The following is a 13980-nucleotide window of genomic DNA, read 5'->3' on the forward strand; positions in this document are numbered from 1 at the left end:
ACAAAAAGGGAAAAAGCCGACTTGGTCATTATCCTGCATGCAACCAATTGATGTGTCTATAAACTGGCCGTTCAAAGTTGCAACTAAACAGCGTTATGTGCTATGAATGGCATACAATCACAAATACAAGATAAAGCCAATATTTATTTGCCCCTCCCCCTCAACCCCCCCTTCCCCAAATCTTAAAATTAAGGTCCGCACATTATTCTGCTTATAAATGGTATCTCCACCAGTTGATGGCTTCAGTTTTGGGCAGCATGTGTTACTGGAGTCTGTAACTATAGTCATCTCACTGATAAGAGGTTCGGCAACAACAGGAATGTATTGTTCATGTATTACCCATTACATAGTTATAATGACAGCAAGCACTCACAAGGAAATTCAGTGATCATTTTCAAGGTACTTGTCCTTATCCTACAAATAACAGCCCTCTTTAATGTCCTTTACAGTACCTATAATTTCCATTTTTCTTCCACCGTCACATTTAGTAGACAATATTTTGCCACTAACTCATGCTTGTACAGTAGTTCCAGAAACTGCTACTAGTTTCGCAACTTCAATGTTACAATAGGGAACTACATCAATAAACTGCCATCAAAATCTTTTAAATGACAAGCTAAATTACAGTTATACTTTTTCTTCTATGTAAATATTACTGATTGTAAGCTTACCGTTAAAATTAATATTATGTGCCAATTTAACAAGCACAAAATTCACTGATTTGGCACACTTGGTACATGTCATATGACCAAGAGTTCTAATAGTAATTGCACAATAAATATCCTTATAGACCATATCCCCACTCACACTGAAAGTATTTTCATGAAACTGCATGTTCAACACTTCACATTTTCATAATCAACATTTTTGAACTCTGTTAGAACTTGCACCCACGGTCCTCAGTTTTAGTGTAAGCACTGTCATGGAGTAATTATTTTGGTGTGACTTTTGTAACTGAATTAATTTAACAATTTAAATAAAATGATCTCCAGTTTTCTAAAAATTACTTCTAGCAACCAAATGACAGACATTTTTTATAAAATGGTGGAATGATAAGCTCATTAAAATAAAGCTTAATAAGTAACATTATGAAAGTAAATTTGTTTCTCAGCAAAATCTCCATTAAGATCAATGTATCAGGTCCAATGAGATCTTAGATATTTTTAATTCCCAAATAAAAGAAATTTATTTCCAATTCCGCACAATACTCAGTTATTACAGTGCTCTTCATTTGGGGAACTCTTCTTCCCTTTAAGCTAGTTTTTGAGGTTACGAAATAGAAGAAGTTATATGGGTCAAATATGAAGAATAGTGAAGGTGGCAAACTGTTTTGAAAGTAATAGTGGCCTTTTATTATTTCAATGGACAACATGTAAGGAGGTACATTTTCCCTATGTAAGAGCACCTTTTTTATGTTCTAATTTTGGTTGCTTTTGCTTCAACTTCTATAAAAATGGTCCAATAATGTTAATGACAGTCAGTCACTATTTTACCCTTTCTCTGTATAGATAATTTTAATGAGCCCCAGTAACAGTCCCCATCATTTATTTTGTTGACAAAGCAACTTTCACATATTTCAGAGCACTCTAACTTTGAAACCAAACCATTGCCACCACACCATTACAACAGAAGGCATTCTGATTATTCTTAAACTCTCCTAAATAATTTTTAAATTATCGTGTTCAGGAATTTTTTGTTCACCAATGTTAAGCAGCATTAAGCATTTAATATCTCCATATACAAAACTTCATTTAATATATTATGTGCTTCCCTACCCCCTACCCAACTCCACCACCTCAGACAACCACATTAAATAATTGAGAATCAATAATTTAAATGTACGACGTGTAGGGTGAGTACGTTGAGGATATCTTTCAGCATGTAAGTCTCTAGCTCTCACTGAATTTGGTTGGCATTCTCTATAAATGAGAAGCATATCGACCTGTTCTTCAAAGGAATACATCATTCACGTTTGCCTGATTCGACGATACTAGTCGTACCATTCCTATTAGTGTTGTATCGCAAATCTGTCATATGGTGTTTACATGTCAGTTGCACGTTAGATGGATACGCCATATTTGGTGAATATTTACTATTTACACAATATATGAGAGAGAATTGTCAGAGCATGTGCTTTGATAACTGCCGATGTAATAAGGAATACCACTCAATCCACGATAAGAAGGTTGCAGCACTGCTTTGATGCCAATGGTCGTCACTTCGAACACCTTCTGTAAATGGGCGTTCATGCTACCTCTGTGACCTTCAAAGACCTCACTGTTACACATCATCAGATTCATCTTGATAGCCACTATCAGAAAATAAGTACAAAACTACAGCATCCCAGTTAAAAAACAAAGTTGACCTTAATATCTCTAAAGCGACCCCACCTAGCAACAAAAAACCAATGCCATATTATGGCCCCCTTTTGTCCCACACACTTTTCAGCTCCTATCATTTTTCCAGAGTTATTCTCGGTGGCAATATTTAGTGACTCACCCTGTATAATGGAGTTTTGTCAAATTTTCATAGCCTAATGAACAGCGGGAAATTGACATTTTGGGGTATCAAACTGACCAGCAGGAAGTCTAGTTTTGTAGAAAAATATTTAACTGCTTGAAATTACTCAGATTAATTAAGAAAAATGTAATCAGTTATTTGAGGAAAATTACATAATAGATTTTTGTCCCAATTTTCATAGCCACAAGAAGCATCAGAAATGGACAAACTGGATATCAAACTGCTCAGTGTGAGGTCCAAGTTAGCAAAAAGAGATTTAGTCACTTGAAAGTAATCAGGTTCATTATGAAAAACTTAATTTGTAAATTGAGGGAAAATTTAAATATTTCATGAACAGCTGCCGCTAACTATGTAAATGAAGTTTCAAAAGTTCAGCTCTTCAAGGCATAACTGTTTTACACAGATAAGTTACAATGGTGTAGGAACTGTGTAATTCTTTCTTCCATGTTGTGACAATAAAATAAAATATCAAATCGCAACATAAATTAAAATTGCTCCGCTTTCTCTTGATTTATAAACTCTTAACAATAAGAGAATCCTTATTGATATTTTAATATATTTCATGCTTTCTGAACAAAACACAAAAAATTGAAATAATGATCAAATATTTTGTGAAATGATTTGTCTAAAATTAAGAAATAAGATTAGAGAAACATCTACTACATTTCATTTCCTGCCACGATACTAAGCATCATTCAAAGGTGCGTCAAATCTTTCTCTAATCTATTTACTTCTTATGTTTAGACAAATCACTTTTTTTTTGCGTATTTATCTGTGTCATGGTTGCTATATTTTAATTAAATAGGTGGTCTGATTTGTGTTTTCATGTTAAGTCTGCAACCATTTCCTTTTCTTAAGTATCGGAGTTTCAGCTCTTGTCTTTCACAATTTTGTGACCTAGTTACTGCATTATTTGATCTGTGTATTTTCTATTGTGAACTGAATAACAGCATATGCAAAAAAATATAATAATAACTACTCACTGTCTACATATTGTGTGTTATAAAACTTAATACTTCACAATACCACTCCGAACAACATTGATACAACTGATATTCATGAGCAAAAATTGTTGACTTGTAAAAAATCTTTAATACCTGCTGAAATATCTGAAGCTGTAACATCTTCCTCAAAAATGGTTGCATACTCATTGGCCGAGACTCAATAAATGCTTCAGGATCAAATGTTATTTTCTGGCCTTGCTGAAACTTTAATGCATCTCTATAGCCACCGATTAACTGGACAAGAGCTTTTAAGAACGCTCGAGACACACCATCACCCAACAGAGCAGCTCGGTTTCGTAGTTGCCTCTTTAAAGAATTTACCTGGAACAAAACAATTCAATTAATAGCTGTCTTCACATTTAAAATAAAATTACTTCTACATGAATTTTACTTCAAATTCAAAATAAATATTTCCATACATTAATTACTGCCAACATACTTTCAAAGAACTGGTGATCCTTTATTTGATTTAAATTACAAAGATGAAGACTAAGTTCTCACTGAGAAATAAATATGCAGTATAAGCTACAGATTAATGTTCTGCTGTAAATCAGTGTTTAGACTGCTGAGCCACACTGGATTTTTAATTACAGTGACATACAAGGCAACAAAATCGTTTTATGTAAGACGGATTTCAAAGTGCAGAAACAATGAACAAGACCCACGAGCAAATAAGCATACTGATTTTCAGCCAAACTTGAAGGATAGTAGGTCGCCTGATGTGGACTTCCTTGAGTCTGAGAGATTGCAGCTGCTGAGAATTATATTGTGAGGAGATTACACAGCTCTTTTTTATGCTAAGTTGCTAATTGCATGAATTCACTGCCATCCTTGTTGATGAAGAGAGGCTGTTAAATATGGGCTCCAAAATAGCAAGAGCTTTACATTACAAAGGAACTTACAGGTGCAAAATATGTTAGTGGAGTTCCCATGATTGACAACCAACTCAGTGAATTACAATAGCTTCCTAAACTGCCGCTGTAAAAAAAAAGGAAGGAAGGAAGGAAGGAATGATGTGATGACATGGTCTGTTAGAAACAAAGAATGGGTTCGGGTTCAGGCTGAAGACTGTTGAGGAAGGAAACTGGCTTTGCCCTTTCAAAGGATCTATTCCAGCATCCATCTTCAGCTATTTAGGGAAATCAACAAAAACCTATATCTAGGTGGACTGTCAGATTTGAGATGCCATCATCCCAAGAATGAGTACTATACCTTAACCACTGCATCAACACTCGCAGTAACTACAACTGCACGAGACACTGGTATTGAGGCAAAGTGCTAACATGACAATTATTCTCGCTGTTACATCATTGTGGAGTAAGTTGAAAGAAACACAATGTGGGATATATACGACATGAGACAGCACTCTCAGGACAGATGGTTAGTTTAATATTTCACCACAAAAGAAGTCATTACAGTTTGGGTAAGAAAGCACATTGGGAATGGATTGGGAATGAAGCATATGTATAACTTTGCAAGGTTGGGAAAAAAGTCAATATTTTTGGGTAAGAATAATGATACAGAATATCGATTTATAAAAGATTTTCAAAGCTTGTGAGGTCACAGGAATGTAGAAAACGTACAATAATAATTACGAACACCTCACAGTAACAATCATTGCTCTCCTATTAATATGAACTTTGGTTTATTTACCCACAGTTATTTCTGAAACATAAAGAAGGAAGGTACGGATTTTCTGTACTTACGATGCCATTATAACTGGTGCACAAACCCAGATTTGACAAAAACAGTGCAGGGAATCAGTTGTGCAATCTCCAAGGGAGCTATACCAGCATTCACTTTCAATGATTTAGGGAAACATGAGAACCTAAATCTAGATGGTTAGACTGATATTTGAACCCCATTCCACTCAAAGTATAATGACTTCCTGCTAATAAGTTCAGCACTTCTTCACATAGCTCCCAAATCTAAACATTTTATTGATACTGAACTATTTTAAGAGTGATATAGTTTACTATTATTAAGTTATTTAATAAAATATGGTCTATTTCAATTTTGCTTGTGTAGGTTCTTTAAATAGCCTAAACATATAACTAAATATTTATTATAATTCTTATTCGTGCTTTTCCCGTGAGGCAAACATATCGCAGGGAAGCATGATTGTATCTAAGCGAGCCGACAGAAAACTGAAAGCTATACTATCAATATTTATGTGCCTCAATTTTTTTGTTTTCACCAATCTCTGTGTCTGTCAGTTTTTTGAGCTGATGTGATAAAGTTGTATGTACTAGCACTCTCCCAATAGTATGTTGATTAGAAATTATAATGTTCGGAACCAACACATTTTCATTCTCCTAGTGAGCTATATCCTAATCTCCACACTCCAATGTGATGAGGACTTGCATTTTTAACTTTACCTTTTAAGAGAAGAAGTCAACACTAAGAGAGAACAGCTGATACAGGCACACCGACACTGTAATACATCTTTGGGGAGCAAGGCAAATATCAAGCTGTACACCAAAATCCATGTGACGAGGGCCTCCCATCAGGTAGACCGCTCGCCTGGTGCAAGTCTTTCAATTTGATGCCACTTTGACGACTTGCGCGTCGATGGGGATGAAATGATGATGATTAGGACAACACAACACCCAGTCCCTGAGTGGAGAAAATCTCAGACCCAGCTGGGAATCGAAACCGGGCACTTAGAATTGACAGTCTGTCGTGCTGACCACTCAGCTACCGGGGGCGGACAGTGTTTTAATAATTTAAAATAATTATATAATTTTCAAATTTTCTACTATACTTATTGTTGCCTTTCTCTATTTCATGAATGGGATATTATATTATTGCAATGACGATGGAAATCACATGATGTTCAAAAGATTAAACACAATCAATTACAGAATTAATTCCGCAAGGAGGGAAAAAGCCAATGAAAGATAGGAAAATTCATGATCCTCTGCATGCATGACTGCGCTTAGTAGCATCTCTGCCAACAGTGATTGTATTACATTTCCTCATCCAATTCCCAGATTGAAGTGTTCTCTTAAAATACATAGTCATTTGGATGGAAAATTAATTTTAGGGAGAGAAATGTGTGCATACAATTGAGTTAAGCTGACAATGTATTTTGATACATGTTAGAGAGGCACCACTGAATAAGTTTCGTCGTGGAACCTTCATTGTTACAAACAGAATATTTCACATTTTCAAAAGTATTCATTCATTTTTTCATTTTGTAAAATCATCAAAAATGAGTACACAAGATAGGCACATTGTTGCCAGTCCACTGCTGGATAGCCAGGCACAAGATGTGCTGACATGGACATAGCAACACATGAAATCGAAACTGCAATTCTTGATTGCAGTGACAATGAACAATTACATTTTTCAATTAACAAGGACACAGATTATAATATCATCATCATCAGCAGCATCATCTGAAATGATACGATGATGACAGGAAATGAGACAGGGTCATAAGTTTCTCCAGGGAGTATTTTTTCCCCCCCTTCCCTGATGAAAATGTAATGCACAACAGAATGGGCTCATTAAGTCATTCTTTGCCTGCCACACTTATGCCTAATGCAAATGTGATTGGACAGGGTGCATTGCACACCCCAGAAACTCTGATCATGATGCAAATGTTATAAAAGTTATTTAAAAAAGCTTCAGTGATTTCAATAATAAGATTAAGAAAGAGCAAAAACAAACACTCAAAGTATTGACAAAAAATTGAATGATTTTTCAAAACAACAAAGAGAAAAATTTAATGATTTTTACAAAATAATAGATAGATACACAAAAGGAATTACTTGAAGAGCAAAAGCAAACTCTTGATGCTTTCAGAACTGACAAAACACAACAGTTCAATGACTTGGCAAAAGATTTTCATGCTGATCTCCCAAACGAATTATCAGACACACTTTTTAAGTATGTGGAAAGATCTAAAAATACAACTGCTCATTGATTTGTCACAAGATATAAATAATTTAACCCAAAAAGTGTAACCAGTAGGGGAGGCACAAGAATAGTTCACAGAAGATACGCTTTGCGGTAGGTTATACATGGGATGACATCTTGCTGTGGGGCCACTGACATGGCAGAAAAATGTCACACCCATGATCAATTTGAAAGGGCATTCTTAGACAAGTTCTGGTCCATCGCAGTACAAGAGGCACAGAGTATTTAGCGCTGCACCATTCAGCAGTAAACACAGAGGGCTCAGGACATACTTCAAGAAGTATCTAAATAATACCCATTACTGGACAAACCCAATATTACACGGAGATATACTTAAAATTTGGAAAAGCCGGCTACCGGCTAATGTATGTGAGAAATTAATAACCACTCCTGAGCATGGTACAGAGAATTTCCTTTCAGTTCTTGATTCCATTGATCTTATCTACAAAGGGAGACAAGTGCAACCACAAAATGACTGTGCACAGGCAGATCCCATATGAACTAATGAACAATACAGCGGGAATGGCAATAACAACCAATGTGGTTGGCAGTCAAATCTCCCTCACAGTAATATCAACAGGAACAAATCTGGTAACAGAAACAAACAAAAATTCAAGTAAGGATATAAAAATAACCAAAGAGAGAATTTCAATCAGACAGGATTTCCATCGGACAGGATTTAATGGCCAGAGAGGTTACAGTCAGCAAGCGAACAATGCGCTGCCGACCAGGAGCAATGACACGCAGACGGCAACTAGCAAGAGCTGAACGTAACCTGGCAACAAAATAATCTGCTGCCGCCTGACTATAATCTGTACAATCATAATTACATTTGAAATAGCACCCAGGGACAACAAAATTTTGAATCAAGAGCAGCGCAAGATACTAACTGGCGAAACCAGGCACATAATGTGCATATAGTTGAGGTTACCCCGAACAAGGTGGTCAGTACTCAGTGTAATTCAGTACACACTAACCAGTCTTGATAGGCTCCCATTCAATGAACAGTAACAGGGGTGTGGGTATGGAACTCTTTAACAACTGTTTTCTTAGATACTATAAATGTGATGATATCAAAGCCAACCTGTGACAGGAAGATATTACTAATTGTTTAGATAAAAATGAAGACAGAGTACAAACAGTAATCAATGCACAAATATGTGATTTAATGGCACACATACTACTGGACACTGGAGCTACCACAAATATAATTTCACAGGGTCTGTTTGATCAGTTACAAAAATGAGGACACCTACTGACACTTCCAGTCCAAAATTGTAAAATCCAAACAGATGTAGGAGGTAAGTCTAAAGGCATAAACTTGCAGGTATGGATTCCTACTCAAATTAATAGCTTCTCTATACAATGCATTTTACTAGTAGTACACTGCCTTATCAGCCTGGACACTTTTAGGAAGTATCAACTACATATTGATGTTCATAAGAGGAAGTGTCATTTCATTGTGAACAACCAACAATGTTCAGTAGACTTAAGTCAAACACCACAGGAAGAAAACAAAAACACACTGCTGACATTCAAATAAAATTCTTCTATTCTACTGTCATGTTTGTAAACACACAGGGAACTGAGCAATCACAGAAAGAGAAAATAGGCCCCGAGATCATGCACGGCAGGGTAAATGAGTCAGTGCGCCTTATGGAAGAACAAAAGGAAGAGCTGTAGGAGGTTTAATACCTTATGTACATGTTTTTGAACAATGTACTGGCATAATCAACAGATACAAATACAAAATGGAGGTGTACCCATACAAAACCTTCTGCTTTTCATCTACCCCAATCCATGGGCCAAGAAGGAGGCTTTGAGGAAAGAGATCAATAGAATGTTCAACTGGGAAATAATACAACTATCTTTATCTATATGTTGCAGCCCCATTTTGGCCATTAGCAAATCAAATGGTAGGCTCCGCCTCATGCTTGACACATGAGGAATAAATAAAATTATTGTGCCTGTCATGATGCGGTCTCACAACCTGGAAGAACGACCTCTGAAATTCCGTAACATTAAATACCTCACCGTAATAGATCTGGGAGCCTAGTCCTGGCAAGTTGCACTACAAGAAGATAATTTTAAGTACACTGCCTATGAATGTGGGGGCAGACGCTATGAGTTCTGTGTTCTCTCTTTTGGTTTAAGTGTCAGTGTAGGCATATTTATTTCTGCTTTAGATTGAATCTTAGGACCTGAACTGTTAAGTAGTCACTGTGTATGTTGATGGTTTACTGGATACTACGCCAGATTGTCAGAACACTTAAGCCTTTTGGCTCAAGTATAATATAGGTTTTCAGAAAACAGAGTCACAGCCAACCTAATGAAGTCACATTTTGGTAAGGAAATAGTTAAATTCCTTGGACACATATCACCTCAAGACATACTTCCAGACTCTAAAAAGCTCAGTGCTATCAGACCCCGCCCTGTACCTCAAAATAAGAAGCAGTTGAAGGCATATCTTGATTTAGTATCTTTCTTCAGAAAATTATACCACAGCAGCTTTTAAACAGTAATGCTCTATTGAATCTTCTGCAGAAGAACCACCCCCGGTTATGTACCAAGCGATGCCACACTGATTTTCACAACATTAAAGCTGCGCGTTGGAATGCCAACATCTTACATCATCCTGACATGACCCAGGATTTTCGTCTGTGTACACATACGTCTTCTCAATGGCTGGGCGCTTGTTTACTCCAGATCACTGGCATGAATGGGGAGCTTACTCCCAAGGCAATTAGTTTCACTAGTAGAACCCTATCTGAAGCCGAACAAGCATATTCAGTGACCGAATTGGAAGCTCTTACACTAATAAGGGCATTCAAAAAGTTCGTTTACTACCTGTGGGGAAAGCATACCAAGATGTATTTTGACCATCAGATTTTGTCCATTCTTCTCACTTGTAAACTCTAACACAGGAGGATCACTAGGTGGTGTTTGTATTTACAGGAATGTGATTTTGAAATTGTGTATATCAAATGTAATCAAAATGTAATTAGTGATGTTTTATGGAGGGTTCTACAGGCCTAGACAAATTCTTGGAATTTGTGAAGAACAATTCAGAAATCAAGGTTTTGTTGATGAAAGATAAAACAAAACAGACACATTATGTTACGATGCCTACCCCCATGAACCATGGACCTTGATGTTGGTGGGGAGGCTTGCGTGCCTCAGCGATACAGATGGCTGTACCGTAGGTGCAACCACAATGGAGGGGTATCTGTTGAGAGACCAGACAAATGTGTGGTTCCTGGAGAGGGGCAGCAGCCTTTTCAGTATTAGCAGGGGCAACAGTCTGGATGATTGACTGATCTGGCCTTGTAACACTAACCAAAACGGCCTTGCTGTGCTGGTACTGCGAACAGCTGAAAGCAAGGGGAAACTACAGCTTTACTGTATGGTTAAATGATGATGGCGTCCTCTTGGGTAAAATATTCCGGAGGTAAAATAGTCCCCCATTCGGATCTCCGGGCGTGGACTACTCAAGAGGACATCATTATCAGGAGAAAGAAAACTGGCGTTCTATGGATCGGAGCGTGGAATGTCACATCCCTTAATCGGGCAGTTAGGTTAGAAAACTTAAAAAGGGAAATTGATAGGTTAAAGTTAGATATAGTGGGAATTAGTGAAGTTCGGTGGCGGGACGAACAAGACTTTTGGTCAGGTGAATACAGGGTTATAAATATAAAATCAAATAGGGGTAATGCAGGAGCAGGTTTAAGAATGAATAAAAAAATAGGAGTGCGGATAAGGTACTACAAACAGCATAGTGAACGCATTATTGTGGCCAAGATAGACACGAAGCCCATGCCTACTACGGTAGTTCAAGTTTATATGCCAACTGGCTCTGCAGATGATGATGAAATTGATGAAATGTATGATGAGATAAAAGAAATTATTCAGGTAGTGAAGGGAGACGAAAATTTAATAGTCATGGGTGACTGGAATTCGAGAGTAGGAAAAGGGAGAGAAGGAAACATAGTGGGTGAATATGGATTGGGGGAGAGAAATGAAAGAGGAAACCGTCTGGTAGAATTTTGCAGAGAGCATAACTTAATCATAGCTAACACTTGGTTCAAGAATCATAAAAGAAGGTTGTATACATGGAAGAATCCTGGAGATACTAGAAGGTATCAGATAGATTATATAATGGAAAGACAGAGATTTAGGAACCAGGTTTTAAATTGTAAGACATTTCCAGGGGCAGATGTGAACTCTGACCACAATCTATTGGTTATGAACTGTAGATTAAAACTAAAGAAACTGCAAAAAGGTGGGAATTTAAGGAGATGGGACCTGGATAAACTGAAAGAAACAGAGGTTGTACAGAGTTTCAGGGAGAGCATAAGGGAACAATTGACAGGAATGGAGGAAAGAAATACAGTAGAAGAATGGGTAGCTCAGGGATGAAGTAGTGAAGGCAGCAGGGGATCAAGTAGGTAAAAAGACGAGGGCTAGTAGAACTCCTTGGGTAACAGAAGAAATATTGAATTTAATTGATGAAAGGAGAAAATATAAAAATGCAGTAAATGAAGCAGGCAAAAAGGAATACAAACGTCTCAAAAATGAGATCGACAGGAAGTGCAAAATGGCTAAGCAGGGATGGCTAGAGGACAAATGTAAGGCTGTAGAGGCTTATCTCATGAGGGGTAAGATAGATACTGCCTACAGGAAAATTAAAGAGACCTTTGGAGAAAAGAGAGTCACTTGTATGAATATCAAGAGCTCAGATGGAAACCCAGTTCTAAGCAAAGAAGGGAAAGCAGAAAGGTGAGCAGAAAGGTGGAAGGAGTATATAGAGGGTCTATACAAGGGCGATGTACTTGAGGACAATATTATGGAAATGGAAGAGGAAGTACATGAAGATGAAATGGGAGATACGATACTGTGTGAAGAGTTTGACAGAGCACTAAAAGACCTGAGTCGAAACAAGGCCCCGAGAGTAGACAACATTCCATTAGAACTACTGACGGCCTTGGGAGAGCCAGTCCTGACAAAACTCTACCATCTGGTGAGCAAGATTTATGACACAGTCAAAATACCCTCAGACTTCAAGAAGAACATAATAATTCCAATCCCAAAGAAAGCAGGTGTTGACAGATGTGGAAATTACCGAACTATCAGTTTAATAAGTCACAGCTGCAAAATACTAACGCGGATTCTTTACAGACGAATGGCAAAACTGGTAGAAGCCGACCTCGGCGAGGATCAGTTTGGATTCCGCAGAAATGTTGGAACACATGAGGCAATACTGACCCTACGACTTATCTTCGAAAATAGATTAAGGAAAGACAAATCTACATTTCTAGCATTTGTAGACTTAGAGAAAGCTTTTGACAATGTTGACTGGAATACTCTCTTTCAAATTCTATTGGTGGCAGGGGTAAAATACAGGGAGCGAAAGACTATTTACAATTTGTACAGAAACCAGATGGCAGTTATAAGAGTCGAGGGGCATGAAAGGGAAGCAGTGGTTGGGAAGGGAATGAGACAGGGTTGTAGTCTCTCCCCGATGTTATTCAATCTGTATATTGAGCAAGCAGTAAAGGAAACAAAAGAAAAATTCAGAGTAGGTTTAAAGTCCATGGAGAAGAAATAAAAACATTGAGCTTCGCCGAAGACATTATAATTCTGTCAGAGACAGCGAAGGACTTGGAAGAGCAGTTGAACGGAATGGACAGTGTCTTGAAAGGAGGGTATAAGATGAACACCAACAAAAGCAAAACAAGGATAATGGAATGCAGTCGAATTAAATCAGGTGATACTGAGGGAATAATATTAGGAAATGACACACTTAAAGTAGTTACGGAGTTTTGCTATTTGGGGAGCAAAATAACTGATGATGGTTGAAGTAGAGAGGATATAAAATGTAGACTGGCAATGGCAAGGAAAGCGTTTCTGAAGAAGAGAAATTTGTCAACATCGAGTATAGATTTAAGTGTCAGGAAGTCGTTTCTGGAAGTATTTGTATGGAGTGTAGCCATGTATGGAAGTGAAACATGGACGATAAATAGTTTGGACAGGAAGAGAATAGAAGCTTTTGAAATGTGGTGCTACAGAAGAATGCTGAAGATCAGATGGGTAGATCACATAACTAATGAGGAGGTATTGAACAGAATTGGGGAGAAGAGAAATTTGTGGCACAACTTGACAAGAAGAAGGGTCCGGTTGGTAGGACATGTTCTGAGGCATCAAGGGATCACAAATTTAGCATTGGAGGGCAGCGTGGAGGGTAAAAATCGTAGAGGGAGACCAAGAGATGAATACACTAAGCAGATTCAGAAGGACGTAGGTTGCAGTAAGTACTGGGAGATGAAGCTTGCACAGGATAGAGTAGCATGGAGAGCTGCATCAAACCTGTCTCAGGACTGAAGACAATGACAACAACACCAACAACATGTTAGGATGTGTAGAAGCATGGAGCAACTACAGCGGAAGGATTTCAGGTGGCAAAAGGTAAGACAAACTGCTGCTGAACAATGATGACAGGCTGAAACAATTTTTTATAATTTACCAAGGTGTATTG

General features: G+C 37.6%; 1 protein-coding gene across 2 annotated transcripts in view; it reads right to left on the reverse strand.

The window, feature by feature from the left end:
* LOC126187376 (DENN domain-containing protein 1A-like) overlaps nucleotides 1-13980 on the reverse strand; it is a 286790-nt gene that overhangs the window by 153882 nt on the left and 118928 nt on the right. For both annotated transcript variants that reach the window (XM_049928424.1, XM_049928423.1), the window contains exon 8: nucleotides 3618-3845. In XM_049928424.1, coding sequence (XP_049784381.1) covers nucleotides 3618-3845 — 228 coding nt within the window. The remainder of the gene's footprint in view (nucleotides 1-3617; nucleotides 3846-13980) is intronic.

Source organism: Schistocerca cancellata, chromosome 5, assembly GCF_023864275.1.
Source record: "Schistocerca cancellata isolate TAMUIC-IGC-003103 chromosome 5, iqSchCanc2.1, whole genome shotgun sequence".
In the NCBI taxonomy this organism is placed as follows: domain Eukaryota; kingdom Metazoa; phylum Arthropoda; class Insecta; order Orthoptera; family Acrididae; genus Schistocerca; species Schistocerca cancellata.